The 23541-nt window shown below is 37.9% G+C and overlaps 1 protein-coding gene across 1 annotated transcript in view; it reads right to left on the reverse strand.

Moving 5' to 3' along the window:
* The window catches only part of NUP210L (nucleoporin 210 like), a 100271-nt gene that overhangs the window by 60886 nt on the left and 15844 nt on the right, over window positions 1-23541 (reverse strand). Inside the window, exons 8-10 of the mRNA XM_005910030.2 lie at window positions 20749-20817; window positions 19771-19877; window positions 18950-19090 (exon numbers count right to left, since the gene is read on the reverse strand). Of these exons, the coding sequence (XP_005910092.2) occupies window positions 18950-19090; window positions 19771-19877; window positions 20749-20817 (317 nt within the window). The remainder of the gene's footprint in view (window positions 1-18949; window positions 19091-19770; window positions 19878-20748; window positions 20818-23541) is intronic.

Consider the following 23541-nt stretch of genomic DNA (forward strand, 5'->3'; position numbering starts at 1 on the left):
AAATTTATTTATTTATTTATTTTTTTTTAATTGTAGGGTAATTGCTCTATAATATTGTGTTGGTTTCTGCCACATATCAACATGAATCAGCCATAGGTATACCTATGTCTCCTTCTTCTTGAACCTCCCTCCCCATCCCACCCCTCTAAGGTTGTTACAGAGTCCCAGTTTGAGTTCCCTGAGTCACATAGCAAATTCCCATTGGCTATCTATTTTACATTTGTATTCTCTTGTTCTACACAACAACAATGAACTATTTCTTGATCAGATTGTGACGTGTGATAAAAAGTGGATTTTATAAAACTGGTAAAGACCAGCTCAGTGGTTGGACTGAGAAGAAGCTCCAAAGCCAAACTTGCACCAAAAAAAGGTCATGGTCATTGTTTGGTGGTCTGCTGCCCATCTGATCCACTACAGCCTTCTAAATCCCAGCAAAACCATTACATCTGAGAAGTATGCTCAGCTGATTGATGAGATGCACCAAAAATTGCAATGCTTGCAGCCGACACTGGTCAACAGAATGAGCCCAATACTTCTCCCTAACAACTCCTGACTGCATGTCACATAACCAACGCTTCAAAAGTCAAATGAACTAGACTACAAAGTTTTGCCTCATCCACCATACTCATCAGACTTTTGCCAACTGACTACTACTTCTTCAAGCATCTTGACAACTTTTTTAAAAATTAATTTATTTTAATTGGAGGCTAATTACTTTAAAATATTGTAGTGGGTTTTGCCATACATTGACATGAATCAGCCATGCGTGTACATGTGCTCCCCATTCGATAACTTTTTGCATGGAAAACATTCCCACAACCAGCAGGAGGCAGAACATGCTTTCCAAGAGTTCATCAAATCCCAAAGCATGGATTTTTATGCTACTTGCTTTTTTATGCTACTTTATGCTACTTATGAATAAACAATCTTATTTATTGTGGGCAAAAATATATTGATTAAAATGGTTCCTATTTTGGTTAATAAAGATGTATTTAAGCCTAGTTATAATGATTTAAAATTCATGGTGTAAAACCGAAATTACCTTTTCATCAACCTAATAGATTCCTTAGGTGGATCTTGACTTGAGAATTCAAAGTCCTGATCTAACCATTTTCTTTCCCAACATTGTTCAGCATACTTAGCAACAACAATCAATAAACCCTATTATATCCCAGGCTTTCACTAACATGTTTTATGGCAGCAACTACCTGGTTACCAAAAGGCTTGTCTTCTATACGCATTTAACTGTAGTGTCTACAGGTAATACTTCTAAGTAGCTGTTTTGCTATTGCACACCATAGACTATTAATGCTCACATTTTATCACAAGGAACAGGATAGTAATGACATTAAACCTAATAATAGACAAGTTAATATCAACTTGGAGAACCCAGACTCCAAGATGGCCTCCACAGATTCCACCCTGTGGTATTCACACCCTTGTGTAGTTCCCTCTTTGTTGTATTAAGAATGGTTTCAATGATCAATAGAGTGTAGTAGATGTGCTTATATTAGAAAAGAGATGTAAAACCAGTGACCCACCATAAGATTCTTCAATAATAAGGAACTTAAAAAAGAAAAGCAAATTTGATCCAAAGTAAGGAGAAGAAATAGAATAACAAAGAAAAAAGCATGAATCAATAAAAGAAAAAATAGGTAAAGAATTGAAACAATAGAAACACAAATGATCGGTATCTGGGGGACTTCCCAGGTGGCACGAGTGGTAAAGAACCTGTCAATGCAGGAGATATGAGACACTGGTTCGATCCCTGGCTTGGGAAGATCCCATGGAGAAGGAAATGGCAACCCACTCCAATATTCTTGCCTGGAGAATCCCATGGACAGAGAAACCTGGAGGGCTACAGTTCATAGAGTCATGAAGAGTTAGACACAACTGAAGCAACTTAGTGCACACATACACATACACACCAATATCTGGAATGAAAGAGACAACATCACTACAGATACTACAGATACAAATTAATAAGGCAATGTTATCAACAACTTTATGTGATAAATTCAACAATTTAGACTAAACAGAAATTTCTCTACATACAAATTACCAAGTTTCACTCAAGAAGAAATAAATAGGGGCTTCCCTGATGGTACAGTGGTTGAGAATACACCTGCCAATGCAGGGGACATGAATTCAATCCCTGCTCTAAGATCCTGCATGCTATGTGGCAACTAAGCCTATGTGTCATAACTACTGAGCCAGCACTCTACACCCTCAAGTCACACCTACAGAAGCCTGTGCAGTTAGAGCCTGTGCTCTGTAATAAGAGAAGCCACCGCAGTGAGAAACCTGCATACCACAAGGAGGAGTATCCCCCCACTCTCTGCAACTAGAGAAAGCCCACGTGCAGCCAGGAAAACCCAGAACAGCCAAAAATAGATAAAAGAAATAAATTACCTCAATAGCTGCATATACATTTAAAAAATTGAATTCATAGGTTTAAAACCTCTCATATACCAATTGTTAGAGAAATGGAAATTAAAATCACAGTGAGATAGCACTTCATACCCATTAGAATGGCAATTATCAAAAATAGAAAATAGTTAAGTGTTCGTTAGGATGTGGAGAAATCAGAATCCTTGTGCATTGCTGCTGGAATGTAAAATGACAGTCACTGTGGAAAACAGTATGACAATTCCTCAAAAAGTTAAACACAGAATTGCCATATAATCCAGCAATTCAAATTCTGGGTATATACATAAAAGAACTGAAAGTAAAGATTTGACAAAGTATTTGTATACTTTGTCATGTTCACAGCAACATTATTTACAATAGACAAAAGGCAGAAACAACCCAACTGTTTGTCAATGGATAAATAACAAACAAAATGCAGTATATCCATTCAATAGAATATTATTTAGCCTTAAAAAGAAATGAAATTATGTCAGGGCACAATATGGATTAACCCTAAAGACATGCTAAGTGAAATAAGTAAAAAAAAAAAAAAAAAAAAAAAAAAAAAAGGACAAATGTATGATTCCACTTTTTTTTGGCCATACCACAAGGCTTGTGGGATCTTAGTTCCCTGACCAGAGATTGAACCCACATGCTCATCAGTGAAGGCATGGAGTAATAATCAGTGGACTTCCAGGGAATTCCTTGTATGATGCCATTTATATGACATAACTAGATTAATCAAATTAACAGAGACAGGAAATAGAATGTAGTTACCAGGAGACAGAAGATAGGAGGAACAGGGGTGGATATTTTTTAAGGGAAAGAGAGAACCAGTCTGGAAAGATTATAAAGTTCTAAAGATAGATGGTGGTATTGGTACACACCATCAATACACTTAATGTCACTGAACTGTATGCCTAAAAATGGTTAAAATGGTAAAATTTGTGTTACGTATATTTTAGCACTATAATAATATTTTTAAAAAGTTCCAAGCTTAAATAGTTTCATTGTGAATTCTACCAAATATTTGAGGAAGAAGTAACACTAGTTCTACAGAACTCTTCCAGGAAATAGAAAAGAATACTTTCCAGCTCATTTTATAAAGCCAGTATTATCCTCACATCAAAACCTGACAAAGACATTACAACTAAAACCGAAGAAGGAAAAAAAAAGTTATAGGCCCTCAAAAACATACATACAAAAGTCATTAACACAATTTTAGCAAATTAAATCCTGCAATGTGTGAAGATAACAAATCATAATCAAGTGAGGTTTATCCTGAGAATGTAAGATTTGTTTAATACTAGAAAATCAATCAATATAACTAATTCATCATATTTAAAAGACTAAAAAAGAAAAACTATATTCATTTTATCAGCAGATGTAGAAGAGCACTGACAAAATGCAGCACCAATTCATGATGAAAATTCTCAATAAACTAGGAATAAAAAGGAACTTGTTCAACCTAAGGACGAGCATCTACACAAAATCTATAATCAACATCATACTCAATGGTGAAAGGGTGAATATTTTCCACTTTAAGGTCAGAAATAAGGCAAATTTTACACTTTACACTTCTATTCAATATTATTGAGTAGAGGTCCTAGTCAGTGCTATGAGGCAAGAGAAAGAAAAGGCACATTTATTATAATGAAAAGAGTTAACTCTTTATTCACATATAACCTAATTATATATGTAGCACTTCCTAAGGAATCTATAAGAAGTAATAGAATAAGTCAACTCAGCAAGCTTTCAAGATTCAAGGTAACATACAAAAACCACTGTATTCATGGGCTTTCCTGGTGCCTCAACAGTAAAGAATCTGCCCACCAATGCAGGAGACTCCAGTTCGATCCCTGATCCAGGAAGATCCCACATGCCGGGGAGCAACCTAACCCGTTGGCCACAACTATTGAGCCTGTGGTCTAGAGCCCAGGAACTGCAGCTACTGAGCCCAAGTGCCACAACTACTGAAGCTCAGTGCCCTGGAGCCTGTGCTCCACAACAGAAGAAGCCACTACAATAAGAAGCCTGCACAATTCAATGAAAAGTAGCCCCCCACTCGCTGCAACTACAGAAAAGCCCCCACAGCAACAAAGACCCAGCACAGCCAAAAATAAATACATTTTAAAAATGATTTAAAAAAACCCACTGTATTTATATATACTAGCATGATGAATTAGAAGAAGAAAATTTAAATATATATATATGGCTTAAAACATAAGTACAAATGTAATAAAATATCTTCAAGACCTGTATGATGAAAACTATAAGACATTGCTGAAAGAAAAATTAAAAGTCCTAAATAAGTGGAAATAGTTTCATGTTCATAAATCCTAATAAAAAATATCAGCAGGGAGGAGATGTCTGCAACTGGCAAAGCAAGAAACTCCAAGAACCTGTCCCTCCATAGAAATGCCAAAAAAAAAGAGAGAGAGTCAGAATTAACTTTGGAAAATCTCAAAGGTTTACAGCAACTAAATGTATGCTGAATTAAGAAAAAGGTGACTTAAGGCATTAAAGAAATTATTTGCCAAACCACTAACTAACTACAAGCTAAAGGAATCAAGATTTTACAGTCAAATAACACAAATTACAAATAACACAATCTTTTAAAAATGATTTAGAAAACTCACTAAATATACAAGCAACTACAACCCACAGCAAGCAATAACAACAGCCCTGAGGAAAGACAAGAATCTGATTTCCAAAATTATCATATTATATTGTCGACTTTTGAACAAAGTGGGGTCTACGAGTGCCAATCCTCTGAGCAGGTGAAATCCGTGTATAACTCTAGCCCTCCAGACCATGGTATTACATTTGCAGATTCAACCAGCCACAGATTATATAGTATTGTAGTATGTATTAATTTTTAAAAATCCACGTACAAGTGGAACTGTGCAATTAGAACTAACATTGCTCAAGGGTCCACTATAATAAAATGTTGTTTTCAGCAACAACAAAAAATAAGGCATTCAAAGAAACAAGAAAATATGACCTATTTATAAAGAGGAAAAAAGGAAATTAACACAAACTGTCCCTAAAGAAGCACAGATACTGAAAAAGATTATAAATCAAAGAGCTAATAGAAACAATAGACATCACTCCAGAAGAAGTATGTTTCACCAAATAGAGAATATCAGTGAAGAGACAGAAATTATAAAAAAGGAACCAAACAGATATTCTGAAATTAAAAGTACAATAACTGAAATGAAAACTTCAGTAGAAGACCTGTATAGCAGATTTGAGCTGGCAGAAGAAAGAATCTGGAAATTTAAAGAGAGGGCCATTGAAGTTATTCAGAGAAGCAAAAAGAAAAAAAGAATGAAAAAAAAATGACCAAGCCTTAGAGACCAGTGGAACATCATTAAGTAAATCAATATATATAAAATAAGTCCCAGAAATAGGGAAAGAAAGGTACAGAAAGGATATATGAAGAATTAACGATGAAAATGTCTCACATTTAATGAACCTACAAAAATCAATTAAACACAAAAGAAGTCAGTAATGGAAGAAATTATCAAAAAAATCATATAGAAAACAAAAAAATAAAACAATGCCCATCTGTAGGAAAAAAAAAGAAAACAAAAGCAGGAGCTTTTCCTTATCAGTAACTGTTTTAAACATAAAAAATTTCTTCAATTAAAAGGCAGAGATTGACAATGGATAAAGAAAAACATGATCCAAGTATATGCTGTCTGTAAGAGACTAATGTTAGATTCAAAGACACAATAGGTAGAAAGTGAAAGAACGGAAAAATGCATTCCATTTTAATTACCAAATTATTTTAAAAAATACTTACCAAAAGAGGGTTGGGGGAGCAGCAGTCTACATTAACATCAAACAAAATAGATTTTAAAAAATTGTTATAAGAGACAAAGGTCATTATATATTAACAAAAAGGTTAATTCATCAAGATATAACAGTTACAAACATATACATACCTAACAACAGAGGACCACAAAATATGAAGCAAAAATGGACAGATGGAATGAAGGAAGAAATGAAGAAAGAAATAGTTTTATAACAACAGTTAACAGATTTTAATAACTCAGATTCAATAATGGATAGAACAACCAGAACAAAAGATCAGTATGGAAATAGAGGACTTGACCAACACTATGAACCAACCGGATCAAGCAGACATATAAAGAATATTCCACCCCAAAACAACAAAATGCTCAATCTTCTCAAGTGCACATGGAATATTCTCCACAACAGGTCATATGTTAAAGCACAAAAGAAATCTCAATAAATTTAAAAATACTTAAATCATATAAAGTATCTTCTCCACCCAAAATGGACTAAAACTAAAACTTCACACAGGGAAAACTGGACAATTCACAAGTATGTGGAGATTAAATAAAACAACCAATGGGTCAAAGAAGAAATCATAAGAAACGTTAGGAAACTTTGAGATAAAGGAAAACAAAAATCCAACATGCCCAAACTTATAGGATTCAATGAAAACGATGCTCAAAGGAAAATACACAGTTGTAAACACCTGTATTAAAATACAAGAGAGAGGAAAAAAGTGCTGTGATTGGCAGTAGAACATGGCAGAACCATGTTAAATAGGGCAAGTTCCTTTCCCCTATGGCAGAGGGGGCCAGCCAGAGTGACAAAACAAATGTCCTCCACAGAGAGTAGAATTGAAACTATTTCAAATGCAGTCTCCTTGAGTTTTTCAGGGGACTTCCCTGGTGGTCCAGTGGTTGGGAGTCTGCCTGCCAATGCAGGGGACACAAGTTCAATCCCTGGTCTGAGAAGATTCCACATACCACGGGGCAACTAAACCTTGTGCCACAACTGCTGAGCCCATGAGCCACACGACTGAAGCTCATGCACCCTAGAGCCCATGTTCTGCAACAAGGGAAGCCACCACAATGAGAGGCCCTGGTACCACAACTAGAAAGCTCACTTGCTGCAACTAGGGGAAGTCCACGCACAGCAACAGAGACCCAGCGTAGCCAATACATAAATAAATATACAAAATGAATTAAATTTTTAAAAAAAGAAGAGGGAATTCCTGTCTGTCCAATGGTTAGGACTCAGTGTTTTCACTCCCATGGCCTGGGTTCAATCCCTGGTTAAGGAAATAAGATCTTGTAAGCTGGGTGTGGCATAGCCAAAAAAGAAGAAAACATTTCAAATCATAATCTGACTATATAACTAAAAAAAAACAAAACTGGAAAAGGAAGAGCAAAGTAAACCTGAAACTAGCAGAAGGAAGGAAATAATAAAGTGAGCAGTGATTTTAAAAGTAGAGAGTGGAAAATAAATACACAAAATCAACAAAACCAAAATTTGGTTCTTCAAAAAGATCAACAAAATTGAGTTTAGCTGGAATCACTGAGAAAAAAAGAAAGAATACTCAAATTATTAGAATCAGAAATGAAAGTGGGGACATTATTACCAACTTTACAGAAATAAAAAGGATTGTGAGATAATACTATGAACAATTGCCCACCAAACAAATTAGATAACCTAGATCAAATGGAAAGATTCCTTAAAGCACATCAATTAGAAAAACTGACTCAGTAGAAATAGAAAACCTGAACAAAGCTATAGCAAGCAAAGAGATTAAATCAATAATCAAAATTTTCCTAGCAAAGAAAAGCCCAGGCCCTGCCTACAAAAAGTCTACAAACAATAAGTGTTGGAGAGGGTGTGGAGAAAAGGCAACCCTCTTACACTGTTGGTGGGAATGCAAACTGGTAGAGCCACTATGGAGAACACTGTGAAGATTCCTTAAAAAACTAGAAACAGAACTGCCATATGACCCAGCAATCCCACTGCTGGGCATACACACCAAGGAAACCAGAACTGAAAGAGACACATGTACCCCAATGTTCATTGCAGCACTGTTTACAATAGCCAGGACATGGAAGCAACCTAGATGTCCATTGGCAGATGAATGGATAAGGAGGTTGTGGTACATATACACATGGAATATTACTCAGCTATAAAAAAGAACATATTTGAGTCAGTTCTAAGGAGGTGGATGAAACTGTAGTCTATTATACAGAGTGAAATAAGTCAGAAAGAGAAACACCAATATAGTATATTAATGCATATATATGGAATCTAGAAAGATGGTAACCATGATCCTAATATGCAAGGCAGCAAAAGAGACACAGATGTAAAGAACAGACTATTGGACTATGTGGGAGAAGGTAAGGGTGGGATGATATGAGAGATATTGAAACATATATATGTAAAATAGATGACTAGTCCAAGTTCAATGCATGAAGCAGGATGCTCAAAGCCAGTGTTCTGGGACAACCCAGAGGTTGGGGTGAGGAGGGAGGTGGGAGGGGGGTTCAGGATGGGGGTGGGCATGCATGTACACCCGTGGCTGAATAGTGTCGATGTGTGGCAGGGACCACTACAGTGTTGTGAAGTGACTGTCCTCCAATTAAAATAAAGAAATAAATTTTTTTTAAAAGAAAGAAAAGCCCAGGCCTATATGGCTTCAATTGTTAATTTCCACAAACATTTAAAACAAAATTAACACCAATGTTTCTCAAACTTAAAAATAAAAGATGATGAAGAAGAAAAGAAGAAAAAGGAGGAAACACTTCCTAACTCATTCTAAGAGACCAGCATTTGCCCTGATACCAAAGTTAGACAAAGACATCATAAAACAGGAAAACTACAGACCAATATCCTTTAGGAATATAAATACAAAACTCCTTAAGAAAATACTGGAAAACCAAATCCAGCAGCATATTAATAGGATTATACACCATGATCAAGTGGGATTTTTCTAGTAATTCAAAGGCAGTACAATATATAAAATCAATTACTGTAATATACATATTAGCAGAATGAAAGAAAAAAATGCTTAAAAATATTTGAGAAAAATCCAAAGCCTTTTCACAGTAAAAACACTCAACAATTAGGGGTGAGAAAGAACTTGTTCAAAATGATAAGGGCCACATATGGAAACTCCACAGCTAACATCTTACTCAGAGGTGAAAGAAAGTTTTTGCTCTAATATCAAAAATAAGATAAGGAGGCCCACTATTGCCACTTCCATTCAATACTGTACTCTAAGTTCTAGCCAGAGAAATTAGGCAAGAAAATGAAATAAAAGGTACCAAAATGGGAAATGGAGGAGCAAAATTACCACTATTCACAGGTTCAGTTCAGTTCAGTCGTTCAGTAGTGTCCGACTCCTTGGCGACCCCATGGACTGCAGCATGCCAGGCCTCCCTGTCCATCACCAATTCTTGGATATATTATATATGAAATATCTTGTAAAATCCAGAAGAACTACTAGAGCCAATAAAATAATTCAGCAAAGTTGCAGCATACCAGATCCACATACAAATATCAGCTGTACTTACATACATTAGCAATAAACAAACTAGTAAGATAAATTAAGAAAAAAAATTCATTACAATAGCATCAAAAAAGAATAAACTACTCAGAATAAACTCAACCTTGGAGGTGCAGTACTTGTACATTGAAAACTACAAAATATTGCTTGAATAAATTAAAGACAGCCTGAGTAAATGGAAAAACATCCCATGTTCATGAACTGGAAGACCTAACACTGTTAAGATGACAACAATCTCCAAAGTGATCTACTAATTCAACATAATTGCTATCAAAATCCTGAGGGCCTTTTTGGAAAAAATGGAGAAGCCCATCCTCAAATTGATATGGAATTCTAAGAGATCTTGAATGGCCAAAATAATCTTGAAAAAGAACAGTTAGAAGACTTCACATTTCCCATTTCAAAACACAATTCAAAGCTACAGTGATCAAAGCACTGTGGTACTGCAAAAGGACAGACACACAGACCAATGGAATAAAATTGAGAGTACAGAAATAAGGTGACATCTATACTCAACTGGCGGAGAAGGCAATGGCACCCCACTCCAGTACTCTTGCCTGGAAAATCCCATGGATGGAGGAGTCTGGTAGGCTGCAGTCCATGGGGTCGCTAAGAGTTGGACACAACTGAGCGACTTCACTTTCACTTTTCACTTTCATGCATTGGAGAAGGAAATGGCAACCCACTCCAGTGTTCTTGCCTGGAGAATCCCAGGGACGGGGGAGCCTGGTGGGCTGCCGTCTATGGGGTCACACAGAGTCGGACACAACTGAAGCGACTTAGCAGCAGTAGCAGCAGCATAGTCAACTGGATTTGACAAGGATGCCAAGAGCATACAATAAGTGAAATGAGTCTCTTTGACAAACAGCGCTGGCACAATACAAAACCCCAAAGTCCCCAACAAAACACTATTAGACCTATTAAATGCATTTAGTCAAGTTGCAGGATGCAAGATTTATATACAGAAACTTGTTGCTTTTCTATACACTAATAATGAACTATCAGAGAGAGAAAACAAGAAAACAACCCCATTTACAACTGCATCAAAAAGAATAAAATAAATTTAACTCCAAAGAGGTGAAAGGCTTATACTCTGAAAATACCATAACACTGGTGAAAACAACTGAAGATGATACAAAGAAATGGAAAGATATCCCAGGTTCATGAATTTGAACAATTAATATTATTAAAATGTCAATACTACCAAAAGCAATGGATAATTTTAATGCAATCCCTATCAAAACACCCATGATGTTTTCCACAAGACTAGAATAAACAATCCTAAAATTTATACGGAACCACAAACTACCCCTAATAACCAAAGTATGTTGAGAATAAAGAACAAAGCTAGAGGTATCACACTCCCTGTTGTCAGACTATACTACAAAACTACAGTAAACAAAACAATATGGTACTAAGACTTCCCAGGTGGCCCAGCGGTTAAGACTCCATGTTTCCACTGCCGGGGACATGGGTTTGATACCAAGTCACAGAACTAAGATCCCATAAGCCATGTGGTGCAGCCCCCCTCCCCTGCCAAAAAATTATATAATAACTAAATAGAGAACTTGATCACCAGATGGTCAATAACAAAATTAGACTGATTATATTCTTTGCAGCCAAAGATGGAGAAGTGCTATACAGTCAGCAAAAACAAGACCAGGAGCTGACTGTGGCTTGGATCATGAACTCCTTACTGCCAAATTCAGACTTAAATTACAGAAAGTAGGGAAAACCACTAGACCATTCAGGTATGACTTGAATCAAATCCCTTATGATTATACAGTGGAAGTGACAAACAGATTCAAGAGATTAGCTCTGATAGATAGAATGCCTGATGAACTATGGACGGAGGTTTGTGACACTGTACAGGAGGCAGTAATCAAGATCACCCCCAAGAAAAAGAAATGCAAGAAGGCAAAATGGTTGTCTGAGGAGGACTTATGAACAGCTGTGAAAAAGAAGAGAAGTGAAAGGCAAAGGAGGAAAGGAAAGATATACCCATTTGAATGCAGAGTTCTAAAGAATAGCATGGAGAGATAAGAAAGCCTTCTTCAGTGATCAGTGCAAAGAAATAGAAGAAAACATCAGAATGGGAAAGACTAGAGATCTCTTTAAGAAAATTAGAGATACCAAGGGAACATTTCATGCAAAGATGGGCACAATAAAGGACAGAAATGGTATGGACTTAACAGAAGCAGAAGATATTAAGAAGAGGTGGCAAGAATACACAAAAAAACTATATGAAAAAGATCTTCACAATCCAGATAATCACGATGGTGTGATCACTCACCTAGAGCCAGAATTCTGGAATGCAAAGTCAAGTGGAACTTAGGAAGCATCACTACGAACAAAGCTAGTGGAGGTGATGGAATTCCAGTTGAGCTATTTCAAATCCTAAAAGATGATGCTGTGAAAGTGCTGCACTCAATATGCCAGCAAATTTGGAAAACTCAGCAGTGGCCACAGGACTGGAAAAGGTCAGTTTTCATTCCAACCCAAAAGAAAGGCAAAGCCAAAGAATGCTCAAACTACCACACAATTGCACTCATCTCACATGCTAGTAAAGTAATGCTCAAAATTCTCCAAGCCAGGCTTCAACAGTACATGAACCATGAACTTCCAGATGTTCAAGCTGGATTTAGAAAAGGCAGAGGAACCAGAGATCAAATTTCTAACATCTATTGAATCATTGAAAGAGCAAGAGAGTTCCAGAAAAATATTTATTTCTGCTTTATTGACTATGCCAAAGCCTTTGACTGTGTGACCACAACAAACTCTGAAAAATTCTTAAAGAGATGGGAATACTAGACCACCTGACCTGCCTCTTGAGAAATCTGTATGCAGGTCAGGAAGCAACAGTTAGAACTGGACATGGAACAACAGACTGGTTCCAAATAGGGAAAGGCGTACGTCAAGGCTGTATATTGTCACCCTGCTTATTTAACCTACATGCAGAATACATCATGAGAAACTCTGGGTTGGATGAAGCACAAACTGGAATCAAGACTGCCAGGAGAAATATCAATAACCTCAGATACGTAGATGGCACCACCCTTATGGCAGAAAGCAAAGAAGAACTAAAGAGCGTCTTGATGAAAGTGAAAAAGGAGTGTGAAAAAGTTGGCTTAAAACTCAACGTTCAGAAAACTAAGATCATGGCATCTGGTCCCATCACTTCATGGCAAATAGATGGGGAAGCAGTGGAAACAGTGAGAGACTATTTTTTTGAGCTCCAAAATGACTGCAGATGGTGACTGCGGCCATGAAATAAAAAGACTCTTGCTCCTTGGAAGAAAAGTTATGACCAACCTAGACAGCATATTAGAAAGCAGAGACATTACTTTGCCCACAAAGGTCCGTCAAGGCTATGGTTTTTCCAGTAGTCATATATGGATGTGAGAGTTGGACTATAAAGAAAGCGGAGCACCGAAGAATTGATGCTTTTAATAACTGTGGTGTGGGAGAAGACTCTTGAGAGTCTCTTGGAAAGCAAGGAGATCCAACCAGTTCATCCTAAAGGAAATCAGTCCTGAATATTCATTGGAAGGACTGATGAAGCTCAAACTCCAATACTTTGGTCACCTGTTGCAAAGAACTGACTCATTGGAAAAGATCCTGATGCTGGGAATGATTGCAGGCAGGAGGAGAAGGGGACAACAGAGAATGAGATGGTTAGATGGCATCACCGACTCAACAGACATGAGTTTGAGGAAGCTCAGGGATTTGTTGATAGACAGGGAAGCCTCGTGTGCTGCAGTCCATGGGGTTGCAGAGTCGGACATGACTGAGCCACTGAATTGAACTTAACTGAAATAGAGAACTTGAAATGACTATGAATAAAAAGAAGAAACATTAAAAATTATTAGTGGTATCTCACAGATCATTGGTGGGGATATAAAATAATACAGCCATTTTAGAAAGTTTGTCAGTTTCTTATAAAACTTAACATATAGCTACTATGACACAAGAATCGCACTCAAGCATTTTTTATTAATTAATTTTTTTTTTTTTTGGCTGTGCTGGATCTTCATTACTGCATGTAGGCTTTCTCTAGTTGGGGTGAGCAGGAGCTACTCTCTAATTGTCATGTGCAGACTTCTCCTTGCAGTGGCTTCTGTTTTGGAGCACAGGCTTTAGGCTTGTGGGCTTCAGGATTTGCAGGTTGTGAGCTCCAGAGCATATGGGCTCAGTAGTTGTGGCACACGGGCTTAGCTGCTCCGCAGCATATGGAATCTTCCTAGACCAGGGATTGAACCTGTGTTCCCTGCACTGGCAGGCAGATTCTTCTCCACTGTACCACAGGGAAGTCTCCACTCTTAAGCATTTTATCCCAGAGACATAAAAACATATTCACAGCAAAATCTATACAACAATGTTGTTGTTTTAGTTGCTAAGTTGTGTGACTCTTCTGCGATCCCATGGATTGTAGCCCTCCAGGCTCCTATGTCCATGGGATTTTCCAGGCAAGAATACTGTAGTGGGATGCCATTTCCTTCTCCAGGGGATCTTCTCAACCCAGGGATTGAACCCTCATCTTTCGCACTGCAGGCAGATTTTTTACCACTGAGCCACCTGGGAAGCCCACAAGAATCTTTAGAGCAGCTTTATTTATAATTGCCAAATAATAGGAACAACCCAAATCATCCTTATAGGTGAATAGTTAAAATCCGGTACATCTATACAATGGGATATTATTCACCAATTATTTTTATTCAGTAATTTTTAAAATTATATAGTGATATACTCAATTTGGATTGATCTTGAGGGCATTTTTTTCTTTCTTTTAAAAAAATTATTTGTATTTGGCTGTGCTGGGTCTTCACTGCTGTGCACAACCTTTCTGTAGTTGCAACTGGCAGGAGCTACTCTTCATTGCAGTGCATGGGTTTCTCATTGCAATGGCTTCTCTTGTTGTGGAGCATGGGCTCTAGAGAACTCAGGCTTCAGTACTTACAGCTCAGGGGCTCAGTAGGTGTGGAGCACAGGCTTAGTTGCTCCACAACATGTGGGATCTTCCCAGACCAAGGATCAAACCCGTGTCCCTTGCAGGTGGTTTCTTAACCACTGAACCACCAGGGAAGTAGTTTTATTTAAACTTCCAGATTTTATTTTAAATTTCCTGATCAAAAGGAAACTTAGACATCTAAATAAAAAACAAGATTACAAATCAAGATAGTCTGCAGGCCACCAGATTGTGATCTCTGTCATAGAGGCTTCTATAAAACTATGTTAAGAGGGCTTCCCTGATGGCTCAGTTGGTAAAGAGTCTGCCTGCAATGTGGAAGACCTGGGTTAAGAGGTTAAGAAGTTAAGGAACTTCCCTGGTGGTCCACCCCTTCATGGATCACAGCCTTGTCATGGCAAAGGGGCTTGCATAACTCAGTGAAGTCATGAGCCATGCCATGTAGGGCCACCCAAGACGAGCGGGTCCTGGTGGAGACTTCTGACAAAACGTGGTCCATTGGAGGAGGGAATAGCAAACCACTCCAGTATTCTTGCCATGAGAACCCCATGAACAGTATGAAAAGGCAAAAGATATGACACCAGACAATGAGCCCCCAGGTCGGAAGGTGTCCAATGTGCTACTGGGTAATAACAGGGCAATTTCTAACAGCTCTGGAAAGAAGGAAGTAACTGGACCAAAGCAGAAATGATGCTCAGTTGTGGATGTATCTGGTGGTGAAAGTAAATCTGATGCTCTGAAGAACAATATTGCATAGGAACCTGGAATGTTAAGTCCATGATTCAAGGTAAATTGGACATAGTCGAGTAGGAGATGGCAAGAGTGAACATCAACATCTTAAGAATCAGTCAACTAAAATGGATGGAAATGAGTGAATTTAAACCAGACGACCATTATACCTACTACTGTGGGCAAGAATCCCTTAGAAGAAATGGAGCAGCCCTCATAGTCAATGAAAGAGTCCAAAATGCAGTACTTGGGCGCAAACATAAAAATGACAGAATGATCTTAGTTCATTTCCAAGACAAACCATTCATCATCACAGTAATCCCAAGTCTACACCCCAACCACTGATGCCAAAGAAGTTGAAGTTGACTGGTTCTCTAAAGATCTACAAGACTTTCTAGAACTAACTCCAAAAAAAAGATGCCCTCTCAATCATAGGGGGCTGGAATGCAAAAGTAGAAAGTCAAGAGATACCTGGCAAGTTTGACCTGAAGAACTATGGACAGATGTTCATAACATTTGTACAGGAGGCAGTGACCAAAACCATTCCAAAGGAAAAAAAATGCAAGATGACAATGTCTGAGGAGGCTTTACAAATAGCTGAGGAAAGAAGAGAAGCAAAAAGCAAAGGAGAAAGGGAAAGATACACCCAACTGAATGGAGTGTTCCAGAGAACAGCAAGGAGATAAGAAGGCCTCCTTAAATGAAAAATGCAAACAATTAAAAGAAAACAATAGAATGGGAAAGACTAGAGGTCTCTTCAATAAAATTGGAGGTATCAAGAGACTATTTCATGCAAGGATGGGCACAATAAAGGGCAGAAATTGTAGGAACCTAACAGAGGCAGAACAGATTAAGAAGAGGTGGCAAGAATACACAGAAGAACTATACAAAATAGGTCTTAATGACTGGGATAACCAAAATGGTGTGATCTCTTACTTAGAGCCAGACATCCTGAAGTGTGAAGTGGGCCTTAGGAAGCATTACTACAAACAAAGATAGTGGAGGGGATGGAATTCCAGCTGAGCTATTTCAAATCATAAAAGATGACGCTGTGAAAGTGCTGCACTCAATATGCCAGCAAATTTGGAAAACTCAGCAGTGGCCACAGGACTGGAAAAGGTCAGTTTTCCTTCCAACCCCAAAGAAAGGCAGTGCCAAAGAATGTTCAAACTATCGAACAACTGCACTCATTTCGCATACTAGTAGGTTATCCTCAAAATCCTTCAAGCTAGGCTTTAGCAGTACATGAACCGAGAACTTCCAGATGTACAAGTTGGGTTTAGAAAAGACAGAGGATCAAAGATCTAATTGCCAACATTTGCTGAATCACAGAGAAAGCAGGACAATTCCAGAAAAACATCTGCTTCATTGACTATGTGAAAGCCTTTGACTATGTGGAAAATTCTTCAAGAGATGGGAATACCAGACCACCTCACCTGTCTCCTGAGAAACCTGTATACAGGTCAAGAAGCAACAGTTATAACTGGACATGAACAACAGACTGGTTCAAAATCGGGAAAGGAATACAAGGCTGTATATTGTCATCTTGTTTATTTAACTTATATGTAGATTACATCACATGAAATGCTGGGCTGGATTAATCATAAGCTGGAATCAAGATTGCTGGGAGAAGTATCAATAACCTCAGATACGCAGATGATACCACTCTAATGACAGAAAATGAAGAGGAACAAAAAAGTTTCTTGATGAGGGTGAAAGAGGAGAGTGAAAAAGCTGACTTAAAACTCAACATCCAAAAAAAAGATCATGGCATCCGGTCCCATCACTTCAGGGCAAATAGAAGGGGAAAAGTGGAAGCAGTAACAGAGTTCCTTTTCTTGGGCTCCAAAATCACTGCAGAGGGTGACTGTAGCCACAAAATTAAGACACTTGCTCCTTTAAAGGAAAGCTTTACAAACCTAAACAGTGTATTAAAAAGCAGAGACATCACTTTACTGACAAAGGTTCCTATAGTCAAAGTTATAGTTTTTCCAGTAGCCATGTACAGATATGATAGTTGGATCATAAAGAATGCTGAGTGCTGAAGAACTAATGTTTTCTAATTGTGGTGCTAGAGAAAACTCTTGAGAGTCCCTTGGACTTCAAGGAGATCAAACCAGTCAATCCTAAAGGAAATCAACCCTGTATATTCATTGGAAGGACTGATGCTGAAGCTGAAGTTCCAGTACTTTGGCCATCTTGATGTGAAGAGCTGACTCACTGGAAGAGACTTTGATGCTGAGAAAGACTGAAAGTAAAAGGAGAAGAGAGCGGTAGAGGATGAGATGGTTAGATAGTATCATCAACTAAATGGATATGAATCTGAGCAAATTCCAGGAGATAGTGAAGGCCAGGGAAGCCTGGCATGCTGCAGTCCATGGGGTGACAGAGTTGGACATGACTTAGCAACTGAACAACAACTGGTGGTCCAGTGGTTACGAGTCCACCTGTCAATGCAGGTGACACAGGTTTGGTCTCTGGATCGGGAAGATTCCACTTAGTTGCTGTGGAGCAACTAAGCCTTCGCGCCACAACTACTGAGCCCACGTGCTTCAACTACTGAAGCCCGTGCACCTAGATCTGGTGCTCTGCAACAAGAGAACCCACTGAGATGAGACTCCTATGAACCGCAAAGTTTAAACTTAACCTTAAAATCAATGGGAAGCCACCAAAGGAATTTAAACAGTAAATACATAATTTTTATAGTTTTTGTAATATCATTCTAGCCACAGACAATATTGAAGGTAGAGTATCAGTTTAGAAGCTACTGTGAAAGTCTAGGTGAAAGACAGCAGTGTCTCCTTCACCTAGTAAGAAATGGATTTGAGAGATTTTTAGAAGAATTGACTTAGCATTCAATGATGTACTGAACAGAGGAGGTGAGGGAGAAGGTAGAGTCAAGAGGGACTCTTGGGATTTTGCCTCAAATAGCTGGGGAAAGGATCACTGGAGAAAAAGTAGGTTTACAGAGGGAAACAAATAAAAGTCGGATATTTGCACGTTTTTAGAGGCATTAGAAACAGATAAATTCCTTATCCTTTCACCCAGTAACTCCATTTCTGGTATTATACCATACAAAAATTAACCAAAAGGAATAGAAATTGTCTGAAGATACTCAGTTATGCCATTTACAAAGTAAAAACCTGCTAAAAGTGCAAAGTTGGTGGCATGGTTAAACAATTGGCATATTAATCTATGTATTTTTAGAATACAAAATACTCTTATGTGGATCTGATGACACAAGGAAACATGCATATGGAATAATTTTTAAAGGAACCTCAAATGACACATATACAAAATGACCATAAACGCAGATATATGCAATAACAGAGACTGGAATGGAAAATCTGCAGAGGTATAAACTACTAAGTGTACTGTTTATTAGTTTATTTTGTGAAAGATAATAGTGAGATATGCTATATATGTGCTAGCAAATCAAATCAAGCAAATCTTGTCAGTATTCTCAGGATTCAAAAAATCCTTTTAATTCCTACCTGGTAAACGATGGAAGCCAGAGATGCATTTATCAAAACCACACCATCTTTCAGAGCTTTTACAACATGGTAAGATCCATTCACAGTAGTTAGCTGCTCTTCAAAGTACTCCCTCAGGAACTGGTACATAATCCTGAGATTCTGAAAATCAGCCCCAAAGTAGCACAAATCTGAAGAGATTTTTTTTTATTCCCTAACGCCATTTTAAACTCAAAGCAAAAAAATAAATAAATAAATAAATAAACTCAAAGCATTAAAAAAAAAAAAAAAGTGTGACTATGCATTCTGGGGCTTAAAGAAGTAAAAATAAAAATCTTTGCTCGCCCTCATCAAATTCTGTTGGAAAGATGTCATTTTAAAATGGTACTAGTGTCTGAAAGATCCATTAATGACAAGCAATTAGAAATAGTAAGCTTCAAAGCTTATGTCAATTTTAGTGTAATTTGTGCCATTCCAGAAACTGACAGTTGGGGGTAGGGTGGGGAATGGATGCTGGAGAATGACTACAACATTTTACATCTAATGATCATACTATAAAACTCTGGTAACTTCTCTGAAATGAAGTTTTAGAATGAGGATCCCCTCCAAAGTGCTACCCTTGGTGCCAACTTCATCTCTTTCCTATAATTCTAACCAAGTTGTATCTTTTACTTCTGGTTTAGTATTCCTCAAGGATAGAACTACTTAATAATGATAAAGTAGTAACTTGCATTTTCTGAAGGCAAAATCTGGAAGCAAAAAAAAAGTTTTCCTAGCAAAAAGACTGCCCACTGAAGGAGTTACCCTTAAGGGGGCTAGAAAAATTCAAAAGATAGACTCACATCTGAAATATAGACTTTTGTGCTGCTTTTATCAAATACTTCTACTGTAATAACATAGACCTGTCCCACCTCTAGACTCCATCGGTCTCCAGGTTGGACTGTGAAACCTGTACACAAATCAATAAAGAAAAATATCAGAAGAAGCCATTTTTCTATAATGAATTTTAAAAATACAAACTTTAAAAAGCCATTTAAACAGCAAAAGTCACTAGTAGATGGAGATGGTTTCCAAAGTAGATCCTTTAGTTCCCTCTATAAAACTATAATAATTTGGGGTTCCAAAGATTCTAGTTTAACTTAGTTCATCTCAGGTATAAAAGAAGCATTCTCACTTACATCTGTATACAGATACCACCCACCCCAAACCCACAATTTTGCTCATTTCTGATATGTCAGGCAAGTTTTCAGCTGCTTTCAGTCAGATTCATTGCTTCATGTGGCTTAAGGACATAGGTTTCTTCTTTCTTTGTATGAAGTCTCTTTTCCTAGTCCAACCTTGTATTACATGGAGTTTCATACTTTTTCACAGTCTATTTCAAGATGCTTTACTCTTGCAAATAGCATTTAACTAGAACAATGCGACTCCAGTACTCTTGCCTGGAAAATCCCATGGACGGAGGAGCCTGGTAGGCTGCAGTCCAGGGTGTCGCTAAGAGTCGGACACAACTGAGCGACTTCCCTTTCACTTTTCACTTTCATGCATTGGAGAAGGAAATGGCAACCCACTCCAGTGTTCCTGCCTGGAGAATCCCAGGGACGGGGGAGCCTGGTGGGCTGCCATCTATGGGGCTGCACAGAGTCGGACACGACTGAAGTGACTTAGCAGCAGTAGCAGAACAATTCAAGAAAACATGTCAAAGTAAGGTTGAATTTTAAATTAGTTAAGTCTCAAAATGAAGCACTCTAATCTTTAATGCAGTCATTTCAGTGGCATACTTTAAGTTATTTGGCTTTCTGAAAATCATTATCTAAAAATACCTAAAAATCCAGGCTCTACAACATATATGGTGCAATTTGGGAGTCCAGACACAGATCGCATATGGACATCTTAATTTTTGCTTAAGGAAATTTTATGAGCTAGATTTGGGTGAAAAGAAAAATATAAGCTACCAAAATGAATAAATAAATAAATAAGCCCATAAACAAAAGCAAGTAAAAATTCTTTCATTATCTCTTAGAAAGCAAAACTTAAATGCATACATTCTGAGAAAAATCTGAGGGTTCAGTAATCACGGGTATCAGGTATTCTTGAATTTCAAATATCAGGAAGATGAAACGAAAGAAAAAAAGATCTTGCTCCAAGTTTTTAATATTCATTTAGCTACAGAATCCTCTTCCCCTGTAAAAGTGTTTCATAGGAGCCCATTAGGGAAAGCAGGACAAAGTGGAATTGCTCTGGCTGAAGAAATGGACAGTGGTGGATGGAGAGGGAGCAGCATGACTTGGCATCCAGCCCAGTAACTTGCCTCGGGCTCCCCAGACAGTTTTAAAAATCACTAATTGATTTTCTATTACCTGTGGCAATTCTTTAATATCAAAATGTTTTCTCTTCCACCAGAGATACTTCTATGTCATACATCACACTACACATTATTTATTCTGTTAGCCTATAACACTACACATTATTTATTCTGTTAGCCTATACACAATCTGGGGCTTCTCAGGTGGTGCTAGTGGTAAAGAACCCTCCTGCCAACGCAGGAGATCTAAGAGATGCAGGTTCGATCTCTGGATTGGGAAGATCACTTGGAGGAAGGCATGGCAACCCACTCCAGTATTCTTGCCTAGAGAATCCCATGGATAGAGGAGCCTGGTGGGCTCTTGTCCACAGGGTCACAAAGAGTCAGACACTACTGAAGCAACTTAGCATGCCTACACAATCTAATTAGTAATGTAATTCCTTCTCAGAAATATACTACGTCCAAAAGCTAAGAAGAAATTATTTCTGCTCTGAGAAATGTATTACTGAAATGATCGGACAGAAAACTCTTATTATTTCTAAGTATACTAATTTAGAAGTGCTGTTAATTCAGTCATGCACTAGGCTATAATTAGGCACTACAGTATCTATAGTGACAAAGCAAAATATTTAATCTATTTCAGGGATCAAACTTTTAAAGCTGCCCAAGTACTTTAAAAGAACTATTAATATACATACAATTGATATGCTAATTAAAATTTCTTTTTTTAGTGAATGTCAAAGTTGCTCAGTCGTGTCCAGCTCTTGGCAACCCCATGGACTATACAGTCCATGGAATTCTCCAGGCCAGAATACTGGAGTGGGTAGCCTTTCCCTTCTCCAGGGTATCTTCCCAACACAGGGATTGACCCAGGTCTCCCACATTGCAGGAGGATTCTTTACCAGCTGAGCCACAAGTAAAAGCCATTTGGTTTTACTATTCATTAAAGCAAATCTTTTAAACACTGTGTCAATCTGAGTTTGGTTTTAGTACATACTACATTCATAAACTATAAGAGCTAAAAGGAAATTCCCTCGTAGCTCAGTTGGTAAAGAATCCACTGCAGTGCAGGAGTCTACCTGCAACGCAGGAGACCTGGGCTAGATTCCTGGGTTGGGAAAATCCCCTGGAGAAGGAAATGGCAACCCACTCCAGTATTCTTGCCTGGGAAATTCCATGAACAGAGGAGCCTGGTGGGCCACAGTCCATGGGGTCAAAAAAGAGTTGGACACAAGTGAGCAACTGAACATGCATGCAGAAGGAAATTCAGGAGCATATCATTCCTTTCATTTTACAGATGAGGACACAGATCTCAATAGGTCTCTAAACCAGTTCATCCCTCCATAATCAGAATAAGACATCTACCTTTTATCTAATCCTTCCCTGTTTGGAATTTCATTTTATCTTGCTCCTCCGAAATCTTGCTCCTCCGAAATCTAGCTCCATCAACTGACCTTCTTTTCATCTATATCTCTGCCATCTCTCTGTTTAACTTACAGACATATTCAAGTTTCTCTTAACTTAAAAAATTTTGTCTTCTTCAAACTTCTGCCTTGTTTTCCTCCTCCTTTTTAAAGCCAAGCTTTAAAAACCCAAGCTTTCCACTTTTATTGGAAAAGTGATCCAAGACTTCCTAGTTACTAGAGACTTTCAGTCTTTATCTCTGCTGATTTCACCTGAAGAACATTCTCATTGCAAATTCCTCACTTGGTTACCATGAAATTTTTCTCTCCTGATTTTCCTACTATTTCCTACTCTCCCAATTTCCTATTAAACATTCTTTCTGGGCATCCTTAAAGTTCCTCCTCTTCCAAATGAACCTTAGAAGCTGGCAGTCCAGAGTTATGTCTTTGGTCCTCTTCTCCTCTCACTCTGCATATTCTCTCTAGGTTCACTTTCTCTACAACAGCTTCAACTATCACCTGGCTATAAATTAATAACTTTGAAAGACTTTTCTTCATCCTGAATCTTTCTCCTCAAGATGCATAATAAAAATTTCTGCTTGGATGTCTACCCCACAGATACTTCAGGTTGACATGCGAAAAACTAGTTTTCTTTTCCCTTAAACATGCGCCTTCTTTTATATCACCCATCTCTATGAGTACCACCAGCCACCCTAAGGCAGGCGCTGGAATAAATTATGAATCGTCACCTTCCATGTCAAGAGGTAAATATATTTTAATATTTAATAACAATAAATAACAATATGGAATAAATAACAATATGAACTGAGAAAAAAATGAAAAAACTATGAAGAAAATCATGGTAAGTATGCCTGGGGAAGGCAGTTCAGGTAAGTGCCTGACGCACA

Source organism: Bos mutus, chromosome 3, assembly GCF_027580195.1.
Source record: "Bos mutus isolate GX-2022 chromosome 3, NWIPB_WYAK_1.1, whole genome shotgun sequence".
Taxonomy (NCBI): Eukaryota; Metazoa; Chordata; class Mammalia; order Artiodactyla; family Bovidae; genus Bos; species Bos mutus.